The 27224-nt window shown below is 51.2% G+C and overlaps 1 protein-coding gene across 2 annotated transcripts in view; it reads left to right on the forward strand.

The window, feature by feature from the left end:
• The window catches only part of SORL1 (sortilin related receptor 1), a 46721-nt gene extending 19823 nt beyond the window's left edge, over window positions 1–26898 (forward strand). Inside the window, exons 15-48 of one of the 2 annotated variants that reach the window (XM_032709481.1) lie at window positions 381–509; window positions 740–825; window positions 2314–2486; window positions 2699–2830; window positions 2976–3067; window positions 3755–4001; window positions 4432–4570; window positions 5199–5372; window positions 5518–5631; window positions 6718–6840; window positions 7240–7359; window positions 9674–9799; window positions 10073–10180; window positions 10627–10758; window positions 10984–11115; window positions 11746–11880; window positions 12252–12407; window positions 13162–13311; window positions 13693–13821; window positions 15282–15408; window positions 15939–16108; window positions 16354–16466; window positions 16790–16894; window positions 17836–17908; window positions 19094–19176; window positions 19428–19524; window positions 20080–20264; window positions 20762–20881; window positions 20963–21127; window positions 21911–22085; window positions 22511–22617; window positions 23545–23737; window positions 23881–24093; window positions 25384–26898. In XM_032709481.1, the coding sequence (XP_032565372.1) occupies window positions 381–509; window positions 740–825; window positions 2314–2486; window positions 2699–2830; window positions 2976–3067; window positions 3755–4001; window positions 4432–4570; window positions 5199–5372; window positions 5518–5631; window positions 6718–6840; window positions 7240–7359; window positions 9674–9799; window positions 10073–10180; window positions 10627–10758; window positions 10984–11115; window positions 11746–11880; window positions 12252–12407; window positions 13162–13311; window positions 13693–13821; window positions 15282–15408; window positions 15939–16108; window positions 16354–16466; window positions 16790–16894; window positions 17836–17908; window positions 19094–19176; window positions 19428–19524; window positions 20080–20264; window positions 20762–20881; window positions 20963–21127; window positions 21911–22085; window positions 22511–22617; window positions 23545–23737; window positions 23881–24093; window positions 25384–25451 (4591 nt within the window). In that variant the 3' untranslated portion in view covers window positions 25452–26898. The remainder of the gene's footprint in view (window positions 1–380; window positions 510–739; window positions 826–2313; window positions 2487–2698; window positions 2831–2975; window positions 3068–3754; window positions 4002–4431; window positions 4571–5198; window positions 5373–5517; window positions 5632–6717; window positions 6841–7239; window positions 7360–9673; window positions 9800–10072; window positions 10181–10626; window positions 10759–10983; window positions 11116–11745; window positions 11881–12251; window positions 12408–13161; window positions 13312–13692; window positions 13822–15281; window positions 15409–15938; window positions 16109–16353; window positions 16467–16789; window positions 16895–17835; window positions 17909–19093; window positions 19177–19427; window positions 19525–20079; window positions 20265–20761; window positions 20882–20962; window positions 21128–21910; window positions 22086–22510; window positions 22618–23544; window positions 23738–23880; window positions 24094–25383) is intronic. The other variant, XM_032709482.1, reaches the window with a different exon arrangement.
• The last annotated feature ends 326 nt before the right edge of the window (window positions 26899–27224 follow it).

Genomic DNA, 27224 nt, shown 5'->3' on the forward strand with positions numbered 1-27224 from the left:
CGTTTTCCAAGGAACAGCCGCACTGTAACTCCCTTTTTACCAACAGCACAAGCCAAGAGACAGAGCAGTGACCTAAGCCAGCCAGGAGAACTGGGGCTTGCAGCCAGGTTTTCAGAGCACTCTGGCTCAGCCCTGCCTTGCTGCCTCACCTTCCCCAGCCTGCCCAGCCACTGGCAAGCTTATTTGCAAAATGTTCTTGAAACGTCCTGTCTGGCTCTGAGAAATCATATGCAGCTAAATGCTGATCATAAGTGAACGGCCTTCTGAGACACTTTGGGTGCTTAAAAATTCTGTGCAAAAATAGAGCAGAGTAATAGTATAGCATGGCTGCAGTTTTTCCTTCTCCCTGTCCCCTCCTTACACCTTTCTTCTCCTTGCAGTGATTTTGGCTTTAAACTGAGCGATGACTTATCATTAGAAGTTTGTGTTCCTGACCCTGAATTTGCTGGGAAACCCTACGACCCACCAGTCCCTTGCCCTGTTGGCTCAACCTACAGGAAGACTCGAGGGTATGTGCTGCACTTGGGAGGGCAACCTGATCTCCCACAAGCTGGTATTTATCCTATTGGTGATTAAAAAACCCCAAACAGCCACAAACCCCACAATGGAAACGCCCCACGAGTGGCAGTAAACAACTGGCATGTTTGGACATACATTGCAATTAAACACTGCTGCCTATTCAGGCTGCACAGGATGGTTTGTTAGGAGTTTCCATGAAATAAACTGTGTGTGTTTGCAGCTACAGAAAGATCTCTGGGGACACTTGTGCGGGTGGAGACATCGAGTCGCGGCTCGAGGGGGAGCTGGTGCCGTGCCCGCTGGCTGGTGAGTACAGGGCAGGACTGCTCTGGGCACAAGGGCTTCATTCATAAAACCCCTGGGACCATGCACGAGCTCCTAGAGGGCTCTCAGACAAAACCTGTGTGACACAGGAGCCTTGGTGGGTTACAGATCATCACCTCCTGCCCGGCGGCCAGAGAGCAGCGTCAGCCCAGGGTGCAGAGCCCTCTCTGCTCCTGAGCCCCTCAGGGCAGGCTGCAGGCAGGAACCCTCGTATCCTGGTCATGTCCTTGCTGTAGCTGGTGTGAACCCAACCAGAGAGACAAGAATTAGATCAAAGATATCCCCATCCTGGAGAAACCCTTGGGAAGGTACCACCCTGAGACAGCTGCTGTATGTGGCTGAACGATGGTTATTTGGGGCCAGACCAGGGCAGAGGCTGCCCTTCAGCCCTCATGCCTGCCAGACTTCACCCCCATCCTTATTTTCTCCTCTCAAACATACAAGGCACTGAAGCAGTCTCATGCCCCTGTGCTGCCAAAGCTATTTGCATTCTGCTCATTACAGCTTTAATTTAATCTGCCGTCACGAGCTGCGTGATCAGCATGCTGCTGTGCTGCAGCTCCAGAGCCTGAGGCAGGGCAGGGGCTCATGTGAGGGCTGGGGCAGCTGAGACCACCAGCACGAGGTTTCCCTGCACTGCCCTAAGATTTTTCAGGGTGCAAAGAGCCCAGGGAAGCGTTCCCCCTGCTGGATTCTTGCCAACGCCGTGCTCAGTTTTACTCCTCGTTCAGAGCCCGACACGTTTTTCACCCCTCTGAGCCCTCCTGAGCTATTTGGAGAGCTGTGCTGGTCATGCTGAGAAGGGCCCTGCTGATTGCAAAATAAACCTGCTGTCCCCACCGGGCTGCCCTTTGAAGTGCAGTGTTCCCAGAGTATTTGCTGATCGTCTTCAGATACGTGTTGGCTCGCACCATGGTAACACTTTCATGTACAGTATCTGTTTCATATCTCCGTATAATCTCATTAGGGATGCACAGCCAGAGTTACTTACTGACATTAGCTTTACTCATTAATAGCATTATTGGACTTGACCGGTAGTGTTGCTAATGCCCAGGAGACTTTGTCCCGGCCCAGGATCCCATTACGCTGGATTTGACACAATTTAGAAACAAAACCCACCCTGGGATATTTTCCTGCGGTGCCAGTGTCCCTTAGGACTTGCAGATTTACATCACTCCCAGCTTTCTTATGGGGTTTTTGAGGGAGAGGAGATCTGTATTTTGTTTCTCATTGTGGGAGGGAAGGGGTCACACTTTTGCTGGCCTTACCTCCTCCTCCTGGGTCAGACAATGGCCACTGTGTGTTCCTGGACCCACGTTCTCATCTACCTAATCCCAGCTGAGACAAAGGGTCTTTGCCTCCCTGAGGTGCTAAAACCAGGGGTCAGAAAACACCTGCTATTTTCTTTTTGCCCCTTGAGTAGCCTAAAAGGGCCACTGAATAAGGTTGTTCTCCTGTCTGTTGTTGCAGAGGAGAACGAGTTCATTCTCTACGCCACCCGCTACTCCATCCACCGCTACGACCTGGCCTCGGGCGTCAGCGAGGAGCTGCCCCTGGCAGGGCTCAGAGGGGCAGTTGCCCTCGACTTTGACTACGACCACAACTGCTTGTACTGGGCTGATGTCACTCTGGACATTATCCAGGTGAGCCGGGGGGTGAGGTCAGGCTGCCCCTGGCATCACCTCCTCGCACCAGCGTGTTTCATCCACGCCCCGAAATACAAATGTTTGCCTTGGTGCTGCTCCCCTCCCAGCTGTCTGTCTCTGCTTGCCTTGCACACCTGACCACGCTCACCTTCAGCCTGAGGAAGTTACTCATCTTTTATTCTGATTATTATTATTTTTTTTTTCTCCAGCGTCTTTGCCTCAACGGCAGCTCTGGGCAAGAAATAATCATAAGCACCGGGCTGGAGACAGTGGAAGCTTTGGCCTTTGAACCCCTCAGTCAGCTGCTGTACTGGGTCAACGCTGGGATTCCCAAAATTGAGGTACAGCTCAGCCCATTTGTGCTACAGAGACGTGACTGTGGCAGTGCATATTTTATTAGGGAGCAATAATTGCCTGCTACAGATTTCATGCCACTTTAAGCGAGTGCAGTAAACACAGCCCTCCTGGTTTTGGTTTCTGGCCCAGGTTGCCAATCCAGACGGAGACCTGCGACTCACTGTCCTCAACTCCTCCATCCTTGAGCGACCCCGAGCCCTCGCTCTGGTTCCCCGAGACGGGTAAGAAAGAGCATCACGAGTAGGAGCCCTGGTGCTCCCCAGGGGAACCATGCTGATCCTTCAGCACTAACAGCACAGGGGAGAGGGCTGATGGACAGCTTGGATAGCAAAATGTGGGCACAGACACAGCACAGCGGGTCCAGCTCACAGTCCTTCCCTCCAGAGCCCACTCTTGCCGTCACATGCCCAGCTAAGCCACCTCAGAGCAGAGATCACAAACTGTTTATTCTTTCCTGCCCATACCTATCTACTAGTAAATAACTTTTCCTGCCAGTAGAACTGGTCTGGTCAGTGGGCAAAGCTGCAGTGACGCGTGAGAAACTAAGCTGAGCTCAAATTCAAGAGCTAAATCTAAGCTGTATCTTCCTGAGCGGGGTTTTTGCTGCGGCTGCAAACGCAGCTCTGACAAACCCGAGCTGTCTTCAGGCATCTGTGCTAAAGTGAAGCAGTTCACAGCAAGGTGAACCTGCAGCTGCACTCACACCACGGAGCTCGCAGCTGAATAAGCCTCTGTGCTGCTCGTAGATCTGCTGCTGGCGTTCATTAGAATTGCAGAGCTCCCCTTTCAAAGGCACATCGTGCAGGGGACACGGAATGTAAAGCATTCAAACCTCTGCTGCTGCAGCCTGCTTCCCTTTGATGAGCTGTTCTGTGATGAGTCGGAGTAACCTCTCTGCCTGTTGTCAGGTTGATGTTCTGGACGGACTGGGGGGACTCCAGAGCTGGGATTTACAGGAGTGACATGGACGGGTCCCTGGCCGGGTGCATCGTTTCGGAGGGGGTGCGGTGGCCAAACGGCATTTCCGTGGATGACCACTGGATCTACTGGACCGAAGCCTACATGGACAGGATCGAGAGGGTGGATTTCAATGGGATGCAGAGATCTGTCATCCTGGACAGCCTCCCTCACCCTTATGCTATTGCTGTGTTTAAGGTTTGTTTTCCCGTTTCCATAGCAGGCAGGCTCTGAGCTCGGTGGTGGAGGAGCACTGAGCACACTGAATTTGGAGGGTGGGGATGTCATTTGGAGAAGAAACGATGCTTGCTCTCTTTCTGCTCCTGGCACATTCCCCCAAATCCCTGAAACGAGCAGGCAGGTGCAGTTAAACCCAAGACCAACATCCGAGAGTGTGCAGCATTCCCAAGTTGGTGCACTGCACTGTCTTCCCCATGTTATTTGCCACTCCACTCCTGCTCAAATCCCACTTCAGTTCTTTCTCTTCTTGTCCCCCTTTGGCTGGGGACATTTGCACTCTCAGTGTCCCCCCACATCCAGGATTTAGGGTGGCTTAGAGCAGGTCCTGCTGACAAGCACGGCCCCAGTGCTGCTGCCCCTTAAACTAAGAGCCAAGCCTGTGTTTCAGAATGAGATCTACTGGAATGACTGGTCACAGCTGAGCATCTTCAGAGCCTCCAAAACCAGCGGCTCGAGGATGGAGATCCTGGTCGGCCGATTAAATGGGATCATGGACATGAAAATCTTTTACAGAGGAAAGACAACAGGTGAGTGTGCAGATGAACTTCCCTGCGATTTGGAAATGTGTTCATCCCCAACTTCCAAGGGTTCCCAAGGCCACCAGGCCCTCCTGGCTTGCATTTCATGACTATAACCCCATTCCTGCAGGGTTTGAAGCTCTCAGGCACGGCTGTGAGGAATGAGTCTCAGGAGTGTTCTGTGCTGCTTTTTGGCTGCCAGGAGAGATAATCCAAATCAGAGAGAGAGCTCAGAGGGCAGGCACCTGTGGTGGCACCTCATAGTTTAGGTCACAGACCACAGCCTTTCCAAGCAAAGTGCTGTATGGGCCAAAAAATAATAGTGTCTTAGGGCTGCATCAACTTTGTCCTCCAGTTAGTCATCCATCTGATAAGGCAGCAGCAGCCCCTGTGTGATGAATGTGCTGGTTTATACCCATTTTCAGAGGGGTACAAGGCCATCAAAGGGCTCTGTAGGAGACTGGGAAGATGTTTAAGGCCCTTGAACTCCCTGGAGCAGATGGCTCAGTGCATTCCTAAGGCCCCTTAGCACCCAGCACTGCAGAGCGAGCTCCAAAGCCTGGGCTGGCAGGTGAAATTGGGTGTTCCCAGCCCTCTGTCCTGACAGTGCCCCCTTTCCTCTCTTCCCTGGCTCCAGGGGAGAATGGCTGCATCTCCAAGCCCTGCAGCCTGCTCTGCCTGCCCAAGTCCAACCACGGCAGGAGCTGCAAGTGCCCCGAGGGGGTGTCCAGCACCGTGCTGCCCACGGGGGAGGTGAGGTGTGACTGTCCTCGTGGCTACATCATGAAGAACAACACTTGCCTGAAGGAAGGTAAAAACACTTGGCTCTTGCTTCTGCTTTATGCTGAGGGGCATCTTCTGCCACTGGGAGAGGTCAGTGTGACCTTTTCTCTGTCGGGGAGGAGCGGGGCCTGTTTCTAAAGCCTGGCTTGTTTTGGTTTTCCCTCCTGCACCAGAAAACACGTGCCTGCCCAACCAGTACAGATGCTCCAACGGGAACTGCATAAACAGCATCTGGCAGTGTGACAACGACAACGACTGCGGGGACATGAGCGACGAGAGGAACTGCCGTGAGTGTCCTGCGGGGGCCTTGGCCGGCCCAAATTTGGATGTCTGGTGTGTTGGCATCTACACTGCCTTCAGGGACAGCAAGAGGTGCTTTGGGGGTGTAACTCACCTCCTCTGACAGACACCCAAAGCCAGCTGGATGAGTTGTGTCCCACGAGGGCCAATATTTCCCCCTCGACCGGCTCAGGTGTCGGTGTCTAAAATTCGGTGAGGCTGATGCCAGCTGTGTCCACCTCTTGCAGAAATTGTCTTCTGAAGCTAATTGAGGGCACAGCCAATGCTGAGGAAAAGAGTGCACACAGAAAGTGACTTCTATCTGCAAGGGTCTCTTGTTGAGCTGGTCAATCAAGTTCACACATTAAAGATGGGAGGTTGTGTTTTTGAGCAAAATTAGGGACTGCCAATGTGTGCAGGAGAGGCAGATGTTCTACAGCTTGGAAGAGCTGAAGGGTTTGGATTAGGGCACTGTGGAGAAAATACCAGAGTTTAAAGTTAGGAATCACTGGGGGACCAGGTGTTCCTGGAGAGATGCTGTTTATGCCCATTTTGTACCAATAAGGAACTTACTTTCCTGCCAATATTGACACACCAGTCAGCAGAGTCCACATGTGAGCTCATTGCCTGGTTCCTGGCAAGGGAAAGCCTCTGTGGGTACCCATTCCTTGTCAAGGGGTGACCAGTGTGGCACAGGGGTGCTGTCTGGGATAGCAACACTCATGCCCAGCTGTTCCCCTCCTTTGGCTGCCCTCTCTCTGCCAACCACCCTTGGTTTCAATCTCTTTCCTGGAGAGCAGGCAGCTCTACAGCCTCAGCTTCTTGCTCCCTAGCTGGGAGTGGGCATCAGGAGCTTCAGTCCTGATCCCCAGACAGAAAACTAACCCCTTTCTTCTCTGCTTTACTCCGAGTACCTAAAAATGGCATTAAAATACAAGAGGAGTAACCCAGGCTGCACTGGGCAAAGCTCACAGGATGCTGTCTTTCTCCCTTCACCTCTCTGCACTGAGTACACACACTTAGGCAGCAGAAACCATTGTCTAACCACCACCTTAACCTCCTTCTCCTCCTCCTTCCCCTCCCCTCTCCATCAGCCACCACCGTGTGCGACACCGAGACCCAATTCCGCTGCCAGGGCTCGGGGACCTGCATCCCACTGTCCTACAAGTGTGACCTGGAGGACGACTGTGGGGACAACAGTGATGAAAGTCACTGTGGTGAGTGCCCTCACTCCAACCTCCTTCCCTGTGCAAGGGTGGAAAGCTGCTCTCCAGCATCTCTGCTGCTCATAGCTGCTGGATCTGGATGCCTATGGAATGCTGGTTGTGGATGTTTAAGGGCAAGGCAGTGCTTTGCCTGATCCCCCTGTTTATCCAGGCTAACAGCTGCCTCTTCATCATTTACTGGGTGCTGGGAAATGGGGGACAGGACCATCATTTACTGAGAAATGAGGGACAGGACCATCACATACTGGGAAATGAGGGACAGGAGAAGAGAGTGAGGCCGTGTGCTGGTTCTTCTCCTCTCTGGGACATTTCTGTGTCATTGTCACCCAGCTGTCCCACTCTGCTCCTTGGGCACTCACGGTGACCTGAAGCCAAATATTTTGTTTGCAGAGGCCCACCAGTGCAGGAATGATGAGTTCAGCTGCAGCTCAGGGATGTGCATCCGTCTCTCCTGGATGTGTGACGGTGACAACGACTGCAGGGACTGGTCTGATGAAGCCAACTGCACTGGTGAGTGCTTTGATGGGCCCAATAACCCTCTGCTGCAAACACTCTTTGCTCACAGCCTGTGAGACATTGGCCAGCACCTCGTGCCTCAGTTTCCCTGCTTGTTGGAGCACCCAGCAGAGCTCACCTCGGGCTGATGTGATGCTCCAAAATCCCAGGGTTCCTCTCCTCCAGTGCCTCAGGGCTCGCTGGGAATTTGCTGACAGCTTTGAGATACTCACACAGTGATCCAGCTTTGCTTTCTGCTTGCAAGGTTGCACCAACAGGCAGTGGAATGGGAAGCAGCTCTGTGGCTGCCAAGCAGCCAGAGGATTCTTCTGGCAGAAAGGGCTCCCCTGTTGCAGGAAGGCAGCAATCAGGCCAGTGTGCACTGGCAGCTTTTCACAGCTTCAATCTGTTTTCCTGCCATTAAATATTGTTGCAGAAAACAGGCACGTTCTTTGCAGCTTCTCCACAATTAATTGATCTGAAGAAAAGGCAGATTTAGTTCAGGAATTGTCTCCTAGCAGCCTCACTGCTTCGTAGGCTTGAAAACCTCAAGAGAGTGTCCTAAGAGGGAGTCACACATGGAAGACCTGCTCTTGTTTTACTTTCAACTCATATTGATGCAACCTGGCTGCCAGAAATAATATTATTCCTACTTTGTGTCTCCTGTGCAGCAAGTCCTGTGAGCCTCGCTCTGTCTTTGCAGTTTAAAGTCACAACGCTCAACTCCCCTCATCACTGCAGTGTAACACTGATGTTCCTCAGCAGCCTCCTGAGCTTAACACCCACACAGAGCCCTTTTCTCATTAGAAAAGCCAACAGATTACATTGTTTCTTAGTGGAAAAGACCAATACAAACAAGCAAAAAAAAAACCAAACACCCAACCAAGCCAAAACCCCCAAATATTTACATGAGAAGAGACTTCTGAGAGTAAGCATCAGTCCATCAGTGAAAGACCCAAGATTGTATTTATAAAACAATACGTGGGGTATTTCAAGATAACAAACAGTGGTTTCCATGACGTGGGGAGAGATCTGACGGGCTGATGGGGCTGGGGGAACCCTTTGGGGTGCACAAGAGCCCTTGGGAATGCTGGCAGCAGCTTTGCTCTGGCTGCAGCCTGGAGCCATTGGGGCAGACAGCGGCAACAGCTGCTGTTTGGGGCTCTGGCAGGAGGATTTAGGAGATCCCTTTCAGGCCTCCAAGCTCTGTGTGTTCACCCCTGAGGCATTTGCTGTGCCTGCAGCACACGGGGTTGTAGCACTGGGGATCCTGGTCATTGGTATTCCGGGAGCGCGGCTTCGTGAGAAGGTTTAATTTATATTGGTATCACTTATCTCTCCTATGAGTTCCTACAGAGAGAATTACTACAGGAAAGGAACCTACTTCAAAAAGCACATTGGGTTTGTAAAGCCCTGAAGTTGAAATTATCTAAGAGGATCACAATTATTTGAGGAACATTCCGTCTGACTCCACCGGCTGCAATTATTGCGCTTATCTAAAATAATTACATTTCACGCTGAATACCTAATAGAATATTACTGCCACAAGATTGTACTATTTTGAAATATCTGCAAGTGCATGTCACTCTCTAACCTGGAACTCGGTATCATGCAATTTAATTAAGTTGAACATTGCTTTTCTCAGTAACTCCGAGCGCTCTCCTGGTTGAAGAGCAGCATTTGTCTCTAAAGTGACAACACAGGCTCGGCTTCCACCCAGATGCCCCACAGGCAGAGATTTCCCTGACAGGAGCCTGAGGAAAACCCCCAAGGAGAATTGTGTTTCTAGTTTGCTTTGGCAACATGGAAAAACCTTGTTTGCCTTAATTAAAGGCTCTCACTGAGTTTGTCCTGCCCGGCATGGGGGACCCTGATGCTCTGCCAGGATTTGCTTGACCTCTGTGACATTTCTTGCCATCTCTGGCAAGGTGCCACCACTGTCACCTTTGCCTGCACACACCAAGGGCTGAGATTAAAGGGAAAGAGGCTCCTGAGTGTGGGAGAGCTTTGGGAGGGCTCCAGCCTCCAAAAGCCATCCCTGAGGCAGGAATGAGCCATTCCTCTCAGCAGGCTTGTGAGCAAGCATGGCAAGGAGAGGAAAAGACCTGGGAGAACCTGAACTCATGGAATTCTCCTGCCTGGGGTCCATGGGGTGGCTGCTTGTGCTCAGTGCTGGGACCTGCCATGGCACGAGGTCCTGGTGCAGGTGGAGGGAGTTGGGTGTGTGGTGGTGTGGCCTGACTCATCACGTGCCACAGCTCAGCAGGGACGTGGTGACAGCCCACAGGTGACACCCCACACTCAGGTGTCCCCCTGGCTCTGGTTTCAGCAGTTTATCACACCTGTGAGACCTCCAGCTTCCAGTGCCAGAACGGCCACTGCATCCCACAGCGCTGGGCTTGTGACGGCGACGCCGACTGCCAGGATGGCTCTGATGAGGACCCTTCCAACTGTGGTAAAGTGTGCTCTGTGTGTGCTAAAGTGTGCTCTGTGTGTGCTAAAGTGTGCTCTGTGTGTGGTAACATGGCTCTGCCATGGGGTGGGAGGGATTTCTACACACCCACTGAGATAAACCAGCAGCAAACTCAGGCGGATGATCCCCATCCCTCCAAAAGCAGGCACAGGGCGAAGGCAACTGGGGCTGTGCCGTGGCTTTTTGTGGCTAACTAAACCAGCTTAAAAAAGACCAAAACAAACCACACAACATCCACCCGATTCTGAATTTCAGAGAAGAAGTGCAATGGCTTCCAGTGCCCCAATGGCACCTGCATCCCAACCAGCAAACACTGCGACGGCATCAACGACTGCTCTGATGCATCGGATGAGCAGCACTGTGGTGAGTACCAAGGCCATGGGGCCCCAGCAGCCAGGGCTGGCAGGCTTTATGGTCTGCCAAAGCCTGTCTGGCTGGGAATAAAGCCCTGCTGAGAGAATGGGAAAGCCTTAGTTAGCATTCAGCAGCCCCCTGGGAAATGGGCGGGTCAGCGAACGGCGCAGTTGTCAGGCTGGGACACACAGGGAGGGCACTGCCAGGGGCTGTGTTCAGGGAGGTGACCAACCCCTCCTTTTGGGTTTGCACCCTGATGCATTACTGGGTGAAAGCAGCCTGTGCAGGGACAAAGCTCATGTGCAACTCAAGCCAGTTCCCCTTTGCCTTGAGAACATTCTGTAAGTTCCTGAAATCCACCCGGGTCTGTGCAGATCCCAGTGGGTGGAATTCCTGCTGCCAAGGACAGCAGAGGTGCCACCCAACCCTCTCCTCCTGACCTGCTGTTTCTCCAGAGCCCCTGTGCACCCGCTACATGGATTTTGTGTGCAAGAACCGGCAGCAGTGCCTGTTCCACTCCATGGTGTGTGACGGCATCATCCAGTGCCGGGACGGGTCAGACGAAGATGCCAGCTATGCTGGCTGCTGTAAGTGATACTGGGCATCCCTGCTAGAGGGGGGTTGGATAGAGAATGAAACCAGAGGCGTGGAGAGAACCAGGGTACCAGAAAGCTGCCAGATCTAAGAGGTGGCTCTGGAGGGTAATGCTCTGCTTATAAATCCACGATTGCCTCTGAGTGTGCTCCTGCTCAACAGTGAGCTTCCCTCAAGCCCTCTGTCTGTACACCAAACCTGTCCATGCTGCCCTGCAGCCCAGGACCCCGAGTTCCACCGGACCTGCGACCAGTTCAGCTTCCAGTGCCAGAATGGGGTGTGCATCAGCCTGGTGTGGAAGTGCGACGGGATGGACGACTGTGGGGATTACTCTGACGAAGCAAACTGTGGTGAGCAGCACCTCAGGGCCTCCTGTCACTGCAACTCCAGCCTCCTCTGAATTCCAGGAGCATGGAGTACAACCTTCTTCATGTTTTACACGGGCACTCACGTGTGTACATATGTATTCCATGTGCACATCCCAGTGAGTCCTATGTGGAGATCAGTGTCACTGCCCTCGTCCTGCCAGTGAAGCACACTGAAAATCCAGTACAGCTGGCACATCTTGTGCTTCACTAAGTCATATGTGACGGTATTTGCTGCACAGACTCCCAGCCCAAAGCAGACAGGCAGTTTCCAGCCAAACTCAATATTTACCACTGTTCCCTGGGTGGCTGGGGGAGCTGTACCCAGCCAGGCGAGGCAGCTGCCTCTTCATTTCAGAGTTGCTGGGTTTGCTTCTCCCTTTCTGCCATGCTCTGGTGGATTTTGCTGCCAGCTCTGGTTCTGAGATCATGGGTGGTGTCTGGCCACAGACATGACAGTGGTGACAACAGGATAGTGAGGGCTGGGGAATGCTGGAGATGAAGAAATAGGATCATGCCCATGTTGGGCCAGCCTGAGGTGCTTCCCACAGCTCAGCTGTGCTGAAAACTGGTGAGGTAACTCTGGGGCTCACAGGACTCTCCTCTCCTTGTCAGAAAACCCAACAGAGGCCCCGAACTGCTCCCGGTACTACCAGTTCCAGTGTGGGAACGGGCACTGCATCCCCAACCGGTGGAAGTGTGACAAGGAGAATGACTGTGGGGACTGGTCTGATGAGAAGGACTGTGAGGGTAAGGACACGCAGTGCTCTGCTCTTCCCTGGGCTGTGACATGCTGAAGGACCGCTCTCAGCATCAGCTGCCATGAGACAGCCTATGCCAGCCCCTGTGGCCCCAAAATCCCCCATGAACGGGCTGAGTGTGCACTCCCATGCACCCTTTCACTCTGTGTTTTTGGAAATCCCAATTTCCAAAATCTGGAAACCTTGATTTCCAAAACGAGGAGGTGTTTTCACCAGCTGTGCAGATGAAGGCACTGGCCATGTGCTGCCTTGCCTGCTCCTCTGTTGGCCGTGGCTCTGGGTCTGCCGGGAGCGGGCACAGCTCTCAGCCCGTGCACAGGGGCAGGGAGCTCAGGGCAGCTCTCCCCGGGGTGTTTTTAGGTTCTCCAGTTCATCCCATGACCACGCTGATCCCCCCGACGTGTTTGCCCAACCACTTCCGCTGCAACAGCGGCTCCTGCATCACCAACAGCTGGGTGTGTGACGGGTACAGGGACTGCACCGACGGCTCTGACGAGGAGGCCTGTCCCACCCCACGTGAGCTTTCCTCTCCCTCACCCTTCCCCTCCTTACTTCTGCAAGGAATGATGGCCTTAAGGTCCACGTGGCGGGGTTAAATTACACCGTGGTGTAAAAGTTCTGAGGCTGAGGGGAGACCTCGTGGAAGTTCCAACTTCCTCGGGAGGGGAAGAGGAGGGCAGGCACTGAGCTCTGCTCTGGGGGGACCAGGGACAGGACCCCAGGGAATGGCCTGGAGTTGTGTCAGGGCAGGGTTTTAGGTTGGATATTAGAAAAAGGTTCTTCCCCCAGAGGGTGGTTGGGCACTGACCAGGCTCCCCAGGGCAGTGGGCACAGCCCCAAGGCTGCCAGAGCTCCAGGAGGGTTTGGATGATCCTCTGGGGCACAGGTTGTGACCGTTGGGGATGGTTCTGTGCAGAACCAGGAGTTGGATTTAGTGATCCTCGTGGGTCCCTCCCAACTCAGCACATCCTGTGACTCTGTGCTCCCTCTCTCCCCGGGGTCAGCCCTGCTGCCGCCAGCTGGGACACTGCTCCAGCTCCACGTGCGCCGCGAGCAGGACATTCCCTGCAAAGCAGTGGCTTTTCCAGCCCTCTGCAGTCAGGAGAGAGGATGGCTGAGGCGCCATCCCAGCAGACACCATCCACCTGCAGGATGGGAAGAGATTGCCATCTAGTGGAGTCGGGACCTGGGCACGGGTTTTGGTCCCTGCTGGTGACAGCAGCCGTGGTTTCCATGGTTCGGGTGGTTTCCTCCCTTGCTCTGTGTGCAGGACCCAACGTGACAGCCACCTCCCCGGCGCTCCCGGGGCGCTGCAGCAGGTTTGAGTTCGAGTGCCAGCAGCTGCACAAGTGCATTCCCAACTGGAAGCGGTGTGACGGCGTGAGGGACTGCCAGGACAGCACCGACGAGAGGAACTGCCGTGAGTGAGGGGGGGGGAGAGGCTCTCACCTGGCTCCTTCCCTTGGGAAGCTCCTTCTGAGGACAGGGAAGCCACCCAGGGGTTTTGTTGCTGGGGAAATCCTTGCAGTAAATGCAGTTTTACAGAAAAAAAAAAGGAATTAAAAGCCTCAGCCTCAGTGCCATTGCCATTAGAAGTCGAGTTGTTGTTTAACATGGGATAAGCTCCAGGTTCTTCTGATGCCACCATGCCAGGACAAGACACCCCTGTGACTGACACATCAGCCTGAGCTCCATCCCTGACATGCAGCCAGTGCCTGCTTGGGAAGCAGCACTGGCACTGCAAACAGCCCAGGGAGGGAACTTCCCTACCTTGAGTCCTGAACTGTTCTGCCTTTTGCAGCTACCCAGAGCACCCTGTCGTGCCCTAATGGTTACAAATGTGAGGATGGAGAGGCCTGCATCATGTTGACAGAGCGCTGTGATGGATATCTGGACTGCTCAGACAGCAGTGATGAGAGGAACTGCACTGGTGAGCAGCAGCCCCCTCCCATTTCTCCTGCCCTGCTCTGTCAGCATACAGGGCAGCTCTCCTGGACACCTGACCTTTCACTCACAGCATCCGTGACTTATCTGCCTCTGTTCAGTTGTCCTAGCTACCTCCTCGTCCATTTATCACTGGGACAAACTCCACATCCAGTTTCTACACCGACAATTTGTCTTCCAGCAGCCTCAGACACCGAAAAAATCATTGTAGGATGGTTAGGAGCAAAGCTGTCTATTTTACGTGGCCCACATTTGAAGCAATAATCTCCTGCTCTGTCCCCCTTTGCAAGGTGACCCTGGGAGATGTGGCACGTGCCCTGCTGCCATCGCTGGCCCTGCCAGGGTGGCCCTTGGTGGCCCTGTGGAGGCAGGGGGGGCACAGCCCGCCCTGGGCAGATAACGGCGCTCGATCGCTGCCGCTGGCCATGAGCTCCAGCTGCCTTCCCACTGAACTGCTTGGGGGGCTGAGCATCAATCAGGTTTAGTTCTTTAATTAAATATCGATTGGGAGAGGCTGGCAGGTTCAGGGGAGGGGGAAGGAGCTGCTGAGATGCACGGCTTGGCTGCTGTGCCGAGGGGAAACCATCTCTTTTCCCTCGGGTAGCTTGTCCTGCTGTGCCTGTCCATGGACCCACTGGGTTTCATTTCCAGCTGTTTAGGGAAAGCAAAGCAGCAGCAGTTTGCCTCTGCTCTGCCTGGCTTCTGCCCAGCACTGGGAATGAAGCTGAGCACCCACATGGGGCCAGGCCAGGGCCCTTGGGCTGTGACACATCCCTGGGGGGAGAGAGCAGGGAATGGCCCCACTGGATTTGGGCTGTTTCAGATCAGCACTTCCAGCCCCACCACTGCCAGTGCTGGTTTCACAGTGCTTTTATCCCCTAAATGCCTCTCCCAAGGTCAGGCAGCGATTCAGCCACCGAGCTCATGCCAAGGCAATCCCCAAACTTTAATTACCAGCCTTTTCTCTGGTCCTTCTGCTGAACACAAGGTGTGATAAGGAAAAACACACAATGAAATGCCCTGGGTGGCTGACAGGGACAGTACAGACTCATTGCATCAGTAGAAGAGTGACTTAGCTTGCACTGATCAGTGTGCACTCACACTTCCAAAATACTCAGTATTTCATCAACAGCCACACTTTATCATCCCTCAGGGGAAAGGGGATGCTTGCACGGTGCAGAATAAAGACAACCAAGACATTTTAGGTAGAACTAAGAGCACCAGGGGTAAATTCCTGCTCTGAACTGCCTTCTGTGAGCCTGCTCTTCTCCACTGATAACCCCCTTCTAAATCACACACCTCATTTGAGTGGTGCACACACTCCCTTCAGTCAGTGCTGTTTCTACCTCCACGTGTTGTTTGTGGAGAGAACACAACTCCTGTTTCTCTCCTGGGCAAAAGGCCTGTTTCCCTCTGACAGACTCACTTCTCCCTTTGCCTGCTCAGATGACACAATCGTGTACAAAGTCCAGAACCTCCAGTGGACGGCGGATTTCTCCGGGGATGTCACTCTGACGTGGGCCCGGCCAAAAAGGATGTCCTCCACCTCCTGTGTCTACAACATCTACTACAGGTACATCACCCCCCACACTGCATGACCTGTTGTTGTGCTGAGTAAAAGCCAGGAGAAGCATGAGCACAGGTATCAGGGTGCTGCAGAGAACTGTGCAGAATCAGGCCTGAAAGATGCAGAGCTGCTTAATCAAGTTCTGCTTGGAAAATCTTCTGAGATTTGGTAGCAAAGGACACCCAAAAGAGGTGTAACTAGAGGGCATTTGTGACAAACTGTATTTGTTTCCCCGATGACTGTTTACTCAGACAGTATAGAAGCTATATTCATATTTTTTTCCACTTGGGTCTTGTCTTTGTATGACCACTAACAGCAAGAACAGAGACAATAAATTAGAGCAGAGCAGTTGTAGAAAACCTCAGAGGCTCTTAAATCACCAAGCCATGGTTAGTTTAGGCCTTCCAACAGCATCTTTTCAAGTTGGTGGCATGGCTTTACCAGAAAGAAAGCTTTTAAAATGCAGATAAATGGTTCCACCCTCTGGGACAAACTGAGCACCATCCTGACCCGAGGTGTGCGACTCTCTCGTGCAGGACGGTGGGAGAAAGCGTTTGGAAGGTTTTGGAAACCCACAGCAACAAAACCAACAGCGTTTTGAAGGTCCTCAAGCCTGACTGTACCTATCAGGTGAAGGTCCAAGTGCAGTGTCTGAGCCGGGTCTACAACACCAACGACTTCATCACGCTGCGGGCACCCGAAGGATGTAAGCAGAGCTGCCCAGCTCCTGGCAGTGCCCTCATTTGTGCTGCCTTGGCTTAGAAAGTAGATACCACACAGGTATCCCTGTTAAAGAAAAAAGGGCATTTCCATAAGCCTGGGATTTGTGCTGGGCTGGGAAAAAGGACCATCCACCCCTTTGTCCCAACCTTTCAGGGCAAACCTGCTTCTCCCCGTGCGATCTGGACACACTGCTGTGACTGTCACTGACTCCTCTGTTTCTCTCCCTAGTGCCAGATGCTCCCTTCAACCTCCAGCTGTCCCTGAAGAAAGAAGCTGAGGGTGTGGTGGTGGGCTGCTGGAGTCCCCCCGTGAACGCCCACGGCCTCATTCGGGAATTCATCGTGAGTCCCGCTGCCCGGTGGGATGGGGACAGCTCAGTGGGATGGGGACAGCAGCACAAGCTGGCCTGTCTGAACACAGCTACCTCTGCAGGGGGGTGGGCCTGAAATAGGACATTTTGGGTAGGAAATATTCTGAGAGCACTGGGCAAAGTGGGAGAAGAAATGCTGCAGGGCCGGAGGCAGCGGCACAGCCCTCGGGTTCATAATTTCACTCCTGGCTCCCTCTCTGAGCTGTCCTACTCCTTTCTGCTGACATTTGACACAGAGAAACCCTGTGGTGTTGCTGGCTGTGGAGCCCTCATGCCTTGTTTTGGTGCTCCCAGGTGGAATACAGCAGCAGTGGATCCAAGGAGTGGTCATCCCTGAGAACCACCACCAACTACACGGAGATCAAGAACTTAGAGGTCAACACGCTCTACACAGTCAGAGTGAGTGCTTTCCAAGCTCTGTCTATGAATGTTCTCACCACTTTTCACTAAATATTCTAAGTCCTGCACAGTTAAGTACTTGCTAAAAAGATATCTTGTTAAAATCCTGCCCTTTAATGCCAACCCACACCAGGGGCTTGGCATTTGCACTGCTAATGTATATAGTTTCAAGGCCTGAATTAAGGCCCTTGATTTGCTCCTTCTCCCAGAAGGCCAGGCTGTATTATAAAATCCTCACTCCTAATTGCCCATTCCAATGTCACTGCAATTGCACTGGATCTGGGCCAGAGATAAATTTGGTCCTCAGTGTATCACTGGGAAAAGAAGCAGAGATCTGCCTGTGGGGAATGTCTGCACAGGGGAGAGGTTGGGTAATTATAGACAGAAGCAATAAGGATAGGAAATGAAAGTCTGCACAGTTAGCCCTGGGAAATGTGTGCTTTGCCATTGTCCATCCTTCCTGTGCTGAATGAGTTCTTGGGAAGTTCACTGGGAGGTGGGATAAACGTGCCCCCAAAATTATTCCCACAGTTGGTTGGAGCCAGTCTTTCCTCTCGTAGTGTTCCTTCCCAATATAATCTATTCCCAAATAAATCTTTGGAACTGGATTTAGTGCCTGCATGGACTTCACTGGCACAGTTCTTACCTATACTATGGCCCATGGAGTCCAAAGCTCCTTATCTTGATGGGCTCCTCAAAGATCTCATGAGAGACCAGTTATCTGCAAAGAGGCTGCACCTCCCTCCTCTTAGATTCCTTTAACTGACTTTAAGCAGTCTGCTTTATCTCTTTAAGCATTTTATTGCCAAGTAATTAAGCTATTGTTTGCTTCAAAGCCCTTTTCCCATGAGCTCTACCAGGTCTGTAACCTTGCTCTAACCTCATCCTCCTTTTGCATTGTACAGCGTTGCTCATATTAACTCACCCTCTTCTTTGAAAAGGTTGCTGCAGTAACTAGTCGAGGAGTGGGAAACTGGAGTGATTCCAAATCCATAACCACCATAAAAGGCAAAGGTAAATGTTGTTGTTTCAGCCAACTCAGACAACACAACAAAAAGGCAAAATATCAGCCTGAAGTGTCAGCTTCAGCAGGCACAGTCACCTCCTCAGCCTTTGCTCTCCCTGTTGAGTCTATTACACTATTTTGACAACTTTGCTGCACCATTTCACTCAACTTGAGCTGCCTCAAAGCTCAGTGGCACATCTGGCAGGGTCACTGACTCCTCCTCTGAACTCCGTGGCACAGAGGATGGATGTACTGCCCTGGAATTGGGCAAGGAGCCTGTCCAGAAGGTGCCCTTCTCTCCTAGACTGCAGATGGGTTCCCTCTGACTTATGCAGGCTAGATCCTGCCTTCAGACAGGCAAGACATCACCACCAACTCCTTTGCTCCACTGACTCATCCTTCTCCCTCTTAGGTTATGATTATGATGGTTTCTGCATCTCCACTAAAAGACCATTACACACTCCCAAAACTATCACAGCATTCTTACAGCCTGACAGTAGATAAATTCAAAAATCACAGTAAATCATTTCCTTCCCAACTTTTTTTTTTTTTTATAAAATACCTCTTGAAATCATTTGTATTCATGCCAAACTTTTCATCCAAACTTACATTCCCACATCAAAACTTTCTGCTAATTTGTTACATAAAAGTGCATCCTCCCCGTGCTGACATAAATAAGGGAAAGAAAACACCAGGCTACTAAAAATGCAGGATTCAGATAATGTGAATTGCCTGGTGGTTAGAAAAACAGGGGCAAAAAGAACAGAAATAACTTCCACTTCAGCTTTTTCATGAGTGTTTGGCAGCTGCCCCTGCTGATAGCTCCTGACCTCTCTCACCAGCTCCCCAAAGGCCAGGAGCTGTTAGTTGGGATAGGAGCTCATCCTGCTGGGTTCAGAAGGGAAATCCTTTTGCCCAGACCTCTCTAGTTCCAGCCTGCTCTGGGCAAGGCACAGATAAGGCAGCTTTGAGGTGGTTGATTTAAAAAATGACTGAGGTACAGCATGTCCTTGTCTTCCCTGGGTACATGGGAGGAGACAGGCAAGGGTGGGGCTGGGAGGATGGGGGTTTCTGCTCTGAGACCTGGGTTAAATTAACTCCTAAACTAAAGCCTGTATTTTATCTGTCCCCTCTCAGTGAGTATTTTTACTTCTTTATGCTGTAGTAACAGCTCTTCCTCCCTTTCCTTCCAGTCATCCCTCCCCCTGTCATACACATTGAGAGCTACAGCGAGGACTCCATAAGTTTCAGCCTAAAAATGACCACTAATATCAAGGTAACATTTTTTCACCTCTCCTTCTGGGTCTAAAATAAAAGGCCTGCCTTGGTTAAACGGTGAATAGTGGGTGGGATAAGCTGTCACCTATCAAAGCATTGCAGTTACTGGATATTTCATGCCAAATCATTTCTTACTACTCATAAACTGCCCCGGGGCACCTAATTAGGATGGAAAATACAATGTCAGGGGTGGCTCTTTCACTGTGTGAATCACAGTGAGCTCATGTTGTGTGTCCTTGTGCTTGACAGGTCAGTGGTTATGTTGTGAACATCTACTGGACATTCGATACCCACAGGCAGGAAAAAAGGACCCTGATCATAGAAGGAGAAAAGTCCATCCAAAAAGGTAAATTCTGCACAAAGTGTTAAATTCTGCTTTAGTCAACACCAAACAGGAAGGTTTATGGAAGGCTGTAGGCTTATCTTTTTCTTTTTTGGCAACTAGTTTCTGTTTAGGAAGGAGTAAATCTGGAGAGGACCAAACAGCAAACCCTTGGCCCCTGTTTTTAGGACTTGGAGATTTCAAGCAGATTTGGGATTTACCCCATACTGGATTTTGCAGGTGGTTCTGTTTCTGACCTGCAAAAGGGAGGAGAAGCAGAACAAGGATTTCTTGGGCTTGTGTACACTACATGTCCCTGTTAAACAGATTTCTGGTTTGGAAAAATCCCTGGTGTGCACAGTGTGGATATGGGAAGGCATCCAGACAGAGAAAAGCACGGGCTGGGTTAGATCCCAGAGCCCCAGGTATAAAGAAAATTACTCCAAAGCAATGAAAGCATAACCTAGGAAAGGCAGGCTCCTGTCTAAGACTGATGCTGCTGACCCTCCCCTCGTGCTCTCACCCTGCCCTTGCAGTGCTTTGCCTCACCTAATAGTGCACGTTTCTCTTCTTGCTCAGTGGCAAATTTGACAGCACACACCCCCTATGAACTTTCTGCTTGGGCTAAGACGGAGCTGGGTGACAGCCCTCTGTCTTTTGTGCATGTGGTGACCAGTGGGACAAGACCTGCATCCCCAAGCCTCAAAGCCAAGGCCATCAACCAGACAGCAGTGGAGTGCAGCTGGACTGGACCCAGGAATGTTGTAAGGCACCAACTCTTTTCTCGCCAGCCACGGTGGTGTTTAGCTCAGAGCCTCAAAACACTCTCCAAATCCTAACTCAGGATTGTTCTGTTGGCACTGAATTCCAAGGCCTTGAAAATTTTATTGCTCAAAAATGAGGGAAAGCTCCTGCTGCCCTTTAAACAGGAGCAAAGAAGGGCTTCTTGTCTGTTTGTTCAGTGCAGTGGAGAAGTGGCTTAAATAGAGAGAGCACGATGCTCCAGCAGTCTTTGGGTTGACTGCTGTGTTATCTGAGCTGAGCTCAGGATTTTCAAGTGGGGAGCACAGAGACAAGCGGGCAGATTGAACCTGAACTTGGGCAAGAGGGAGGAAAAAGCAGGAAAAAGGGTCTTTGCTTTGTGTCCCTAAAAAGCGAGCAGCAATGCTCTGGGCTGTGCATCCGGACAGAGAAAAGCACAGGCTGGGTTAGATCCCAGAGCCCCAGGTACAAAGAAAATTGTTGTGGTTTTCCTCCACAGGTCTATGGGGTCTTCTATGCCACATCCTTCCTGGAGCTGTACAGGAGCCCTCACAACACCACCACGACCTCCCACAACATCACGGTGCTGGTGCAGCGGGACGAGCAGTACCTGTTCCTGGTAGGCTCCCTTCCTGCTTCCCCCCTGGAGCTGCACTGGGGGCTGTGGCTACGTGAAGGCACAGTTCTAATCCCCTTCCAGGTCCGGGTGATGTCTCCCTACCAAGGGCCACCCTCTGACTACGTGGTGGTGAAGATGATCCCTGACAACCGGCTGCCCCCGCGGCACCTCCACTCCGTGCACACCGGCAAGACCTTTGCTGTTATCAAGTGGGAGTCACCCTATGATTCACCTGACCAGGACATGGTAATGCCTCACAGAGCCCTCTCCTGCCCCTTTGCATGCAACCCCCTGGCTCAAAGGCTGATCCCTGCCCTGCTGCTGATGGAGAAATCTGAGTTCAGGCCTGCCCTCCCTATAAACAGTCATCATCAAAGTGCTGACACCTCCAGGACCCTCATTCCCATCAGCCCAGGACTGTGATATTCACTTAAAAAGAGTCAGGTCTGGGATATCTGTTGCTGACAGAGACTGAAAACACCCGTGGGCGTGTGCTAAAACACCTTTCTGGGCTTTGGCTTTGGCCAGGAGGGTAAAGCTGGGCTGGGCACTGCCTCCAGCTCCAGCCCCAACAAAGCCCACTTATGTTTTCTGGCACGCTGGTTTATGGCCAGGTCTCGCTCCACCGAGGCCGAGTCATTTTCCCAGCAAGCTTCCCCCTCCCATTCTGGTCCAGAGGCTTCAACAGCAAAGGTTTGAAGGCATAAATCTTCCCAGCAGAACTGGAAACCTTGGCAGAGCAGGAGTTCTCATTGAATGCTTGTGATTCACTGAGAAATACAACCTGAGGTTTTCCTCCTGCCCTCATCTTGTTCCAGTAACTGCATTTTCTGTATCAGTAAACACTGATCTCGGGCAGGGATCCAGCAAGAGGCTTGGAATCTCACTTCCCAGGCTTTCTGTAAAGGACAGGAATGGCTTAAATCAAATTTTGCCCCCCTGTCTAATGTCCTACCACTGTATGAGGTTGCTGGCAAGTCTGCAGGAAAGTGAGATGTTGCCCTGTGTGTGCCTTTCCTCCCCCTCCAGTTATATGCTGTGGCAGTTAAAGATTTAGTCAGAAAAACAGATAAAATCTACAAAGTGAAAACCAGGAACAGCACAGTGGAATACACCATCAAGAAGCTGGAACCAGGAGGGAAATACCACGTGATTGTTCAGCTGGGAAACATGAGCAAAGAGTCCAGCATGAAGATCAACACAGGTAAGGGACCCATCCCACCCCTGTGCTGCCTGGATGTGTCTGCATCACTCAGTCCTCTCCCACAGCCAAAGCCCAGCTCTGAGAGGCTTCCCTGGAGCTCCCAGGGAAGGTGATTAAACCCCCAAACAGCAGTGGAGAGGAAGCCTCTCAAATGGTGTCCAGGGAGTTTTCCTCCTGCCTTATGGGGATGGGAAAGGCACCAGTTTGGCTGGCTGTGTGCACACCATCAAGCACCATTGTGGTCCTGCCATAAAAACTCACTGACAAACTCCTGCCAGTTTACACACCACAAAATCCCTTTTGCAAGCAGGGTGTTGTGCTGACCCCTAAAAACCACTGAGTTTCAGCAGTGACCACACTGCTGTAAAAGGAAAGTGTCAGCAGTGTTACAACCTCACCTGCTGCCACTCTCTCCTCATTTGCAGTTCCACTGTCTGCACCGGACGCCTTAAAAATCATAACAGAAAACGACCATATTCTGCTTTTTTGGAAGAGTTTGGCGTTAAAGGAAAGTAATTTCAATGAAAGCCGGGTAAGTTGTGCTGTCTCTCCTGTCCTACAGAGAGTGTTCCAGAAAAACCTAGAGCAGAGTCACTGCAAGGTTCCTTTCACAGGCTGTTTAAAATCCACCTCAGTGTCCTTCAGGAGCCCTCTGTGCAGAGCTCACTTATATTCCTGTCACGACTCAGGCACCAAAGCTGATAGATCCAGTCAGTCACCTTTTGGGAACATGATTATCCTCTTAGAAAAGGACAATTGTGTGGAAGGACTGGGAATAGGACACTGCCCTGCTGGCTGGGAGTGTGTTGGTGGTGTCTGAGAAATGTCATTATTTAGACTTTGATAGAAAATCTGTGAATGTTGTCTGTGAGGACGTGGGGAGGAGGCAAACTGTGCCAACAAAGCCATCACCCTTCTGGGCTCTGTTTTGGGTGGTCTGGGGTGGGTGCTAAGAATGGAGTGAACCTGACAGACCAAAACAGAATCACAGAATCGTTAAGGTTGGAAAAGACCTCCAGGGTCACCCAGTCCAAGCTGTGCCCCATCCCCACCTTGTCCCCCAGCCCAGAGCACTGAGGGCCATGTCCAGCCATTCTCTGAACACCTCCAGGGATGGGGACTCCACCACCTCCCTGGGCAGTGCCTTCCAATGCTTAACAACCCTTTCCAAGAAGAAATTCTTCCTAATGTCCAACCTGAACCTCCCTGGGCACAGCTTGAGGCTGTTTCCTCTCATCCTGTCACTAGTTACCTGGGAGAAGGGAGACCTCTCCTCCCTGAATTGGCCAAGGTCAAGGCACAATTCCTGGAGGAGGCTCCACATTGCTCCCTCCCAGCTGGCAGCCCAACAGATTAAATCCAACCCAGATCCAGGAGGAAAAACAGCTTTCAAAGCCCTTTTGGAAGGCGCAGACCTGCCCTCTGCAGCTGAGTGATTTGGGGTTTGCGTCTCCCTCAGGGCTACGAGATCCACATGTTTGACAGCCTGATGAACATCACAGCTTATCTGGGCAACACCACAGAGAACTTCTTCAAGGTGTCCAACCTGAAGATAGGCCACAACTATTCGTTCAGTGTCCAGGCCAGGTGCCTCTACAGCGGGCAGATGTGTGGGGAGCCGGCCACGCTCCTCTACGACGAGCTGGGAACGGGTGAGTCCCTGGCTTTTCACACACCCTCCTCAACAAAGACTCACAAAAGCCTCACAGACTCAGGGATGTGAGCCCCCCACACCAGAGATGGGCCGTGGGTACAAGAGGTACAAGACAGCACTTCCTTCCCTCCCTCCCCGCAGGTGAAGACTCCTCTGCGGCGAAATCCGGCGGATCCACGGACGTCGCTGCCATCGTGGTGCCGGTGCTGTTCCTGCTGCTGGTGACCCTGGGCATTGGCTTCGTGGTGCTGTACATGAGGCACAGGAGGCTGCAGAACAGCTTCACTGCCTTTGCCAACAGCCACTACAGCTCCCGCCTCGGCTCGGCCATATTCTCCTCGGGAGATGATTTAGGTACGTGGCCCTTGGTGTCCCGGGATGGATTTGGGGACAGCCCTGAGGGACATGACATCCTTGGTGTCCTGGGATGTATCTGGGGACAGCCTTAGGGACATGACATCCCTTGGTGTCCTGGGATGGATCTGGGGACAGCCCTGAGGAACATGACATCCTTGGTGTCATGGAATGGATTTGGGGACAGCCTTAGGGACATGAATCCCTTGGTGTCCTGGGATGGATTTGGGGACAGCCCTGAGGGACATGACATCCTTGGTGTCCTGGGATGCATTTGGGGACAGCCCTGAGGGATATGACATCCCTTGGTGTCATGGAATGGATTTGGGGACAGCCTTAGGGACACGACATCCCTTGGTGTCCTGGGATGGATTTGGGGACAGCCCTGAGGGACACGACATCCCTTGGTGTCCTGGGATGGATTTGGGGACAGCCTTAGGGACATGACATCCTTGGTGTCATGGAATGGATTTGGGGACAGCCCTGAGGGATATGAATCCCTTGGTGTCCTGGGATGGATCTGGGGACAGCCCTGAGGGACATGACATCCTTGGTGTCATGGAATGGATCTGGAGACAGCCTTAGGGACATGACATCCCTTGGTGTCCTGGGATGGATTTGGGGACAGCCCTGAGGGATATGACATCCCTTGGTGTCATGGAATGGATTTGGGGACAGCCTTAGGGACATGACATCCCTTGGTGTCCTGGGATGGATTTGAGGACAGCCTTAGGAACATGACATCCTTTGGTGTCCTGGGATGGATTTGAGGACAGCCCTGAGGAACATGACATCCTTGGTGTCATGGAATGGATTTGGGAACAGCCCTGAGGGATATGAATCCCTTGGTGTCATGGAATGGATTTGGGGACAGCCCTGAGGGACATGAATCCCTTGGTGTCATGGAAAGGAATTTGGGGACATGAAATCCCTTGTTGTCACAGAAAGGACTTTGGGGACATCTTTCATGAAATCAGTGCAAGAATTACTTTATCATGCTTTGGGCCACCTTAGGCATTAAAATCTCTATGGTTTGATTTTGTCCTAAGAGTACAAAGCTGGCCTAGAATAAATCATAGAACCATTTAGGTTGCAAAACACCCTTAAGATCATCAAGTCCAACCCTCAAATTTTTTCCCAGCCCTAAAATGCTTTCACTTAAACCGCTCCCTCCAGCGCAAATCAGTTAAAACCTGAATACAACACAGGAAAAACAGGCAAGAGCACCAGGAAAAACACAATATATGGCTTTTAAGAACATCCTAACAGCTCTCTGGGTTTGTTTTTCAGGGGATGAGGACGATGAAGCCCCAATGATAACTGGATTTTCAGATGACGTCCCCATGGTCATCGCGTGAGGGCGCAACTCTGACTGTAAAAAAAAACCAAATGGTGTAAATATTTTATTTGATAAAAATAGTTGATTGTTTATTTTAAAAATGCACTTTGAGTTGCAATACGTTATTTTTATATGGGCCAAAAAATAATAATAATAATAATAATAATAATTTTAAGAATACACTTTGTAGTAATCAACTGTGAATTGCAGACTAGGTTGGTTGAGTAACAAATTGCTTTGATTTAACATTAATTTAGTCTTACAAGGCTATGCTTGCTGGGCATGCTTTTAAGTCTGTGAGATATTTTCCGTTGACTAAATTGGCTACTCGTTTTATTTTTCTAAGACAAGAATAAATTTATTTAAAAAAAAAAAAATTCAGGAGATTATATATGTAGAGAGAGATAAGTAATATAGTCCCTGAAGGTTTTGCTTTTACTTTAGGAAAAAAAAAAAAAAATCCTTTGGACTTTGTTTTATATGGAAGTATTTTTGTTGTGTTAATTTATTGGGAAATCTGCTCGTGAACAGATTTCCAAAGTCGTCAGACATTGTACACATTATTGTGTAGAACATGTGCCACTTTATCTTGCAAGGCAGTAGTATCTTGGCATCCCCATCATTGTTCTTGCCACGATAATACAAATCCTTATTTTCACATATTTTTGTCTCCCTTATCAAAAGGCCCAATTTTTGAGCAAACTCAGAGCTCAAGTCCAGACACGGCAGCACAAACTTTCTGGAGGAGTTTATCTCCCTGCTGCCCTACCTGGAAGCCAAAAGGGTCGTGCAGACCCTTGTGTGTGGGTGTGACAGGCCATGAGCCCATTAGCAGGAGGAGTTTTGGGGTCTGATTATCCCTGGGCAGCAGCACAGAAAGGTTTGGGTTGGAAGGGACCTTAAAGATCATCTCATTCCACCCCCTGCCACGGACAGGGACACCTTCCACTGGCCCAGGTTGCTCCAACCTGGCCTTGGACACTTGCAGGGATGGGGCAGCTTTTGCAGTGCTGCTCCAGCACCCAGATTTTGCAGTTCTGCCCCTCACTCCCAGGTTTGCAGTAACGACACCTCACACCCTCCCCTGCTGCCCAAACCCCCTCGGGGGGCACCTGCAGCCACCGAGCTGCTGCTCCTCACACGGGGCTTAATTAACCTGCAGTTTGTATCCATAACAACACCAACAAAATTTGCCACTAGCACCTTAAAACACCCTCCCCCAGGTAATGAGGACACCTCTCCTCCTGGAGCTTTCCCTCAGATGCTGACACTGTGGTGGGACGGAAGGGGGAGCCTCCGGTGTGCACGACTGGGAAAGGCTTTGCTCCAGGTTTTCCACAGCCACACGGAGCAGTGATTACTGAACGTTTAAATTCGTTTGGCTTACAGCAGGGATTCAATCCTCCCTCCTTAGCATTTCCTAAAAGCAGCTGTAGTTGCACCCTCAGCTCTAAGGAAAAAAAAAACAACGCATATATATCTACAAATATATTATTTTCCCATCGCTAGTCATCTCACGTTTCCAGTAGACATAATCCTGGCTACGAGAGCCAAGCAATGTCAACATACCACTGTTGAGCTTTTTTTTGTCGTGGTTTATTTTTTTTTGATAGCAAAATGTGAATCTCACCACTACTTGCCAACCCAAGGGCCACGACAGGGGCGGATGCTCAGGGCTCTCACCTGTCCGTGCCCTGTATATGCAAAACCCCTCACCAGTAAATACAGCACACACTGTCTTCTCACACTGTTTCCTTCCCTTTAAAACAAGAGTATTTTTTGCTGTGTAAAT

This window comes from Chiroxiphia lanceolata, chromosome 23, assembly GCF_009829145.1.
Source record: "Chiroxiphia lanceolata isolate bChiLan1 chromosome 23, bChiLan1.pri, whole genome shotgun sequence".
NCBI classification, from domain to species: domain Eukaryota; kingdom Metazoa; phylum Chordata; class Aves; order Passeriformes; family Pipridae; genus Chiroxiphia; species Chiroxiphia lanceolata.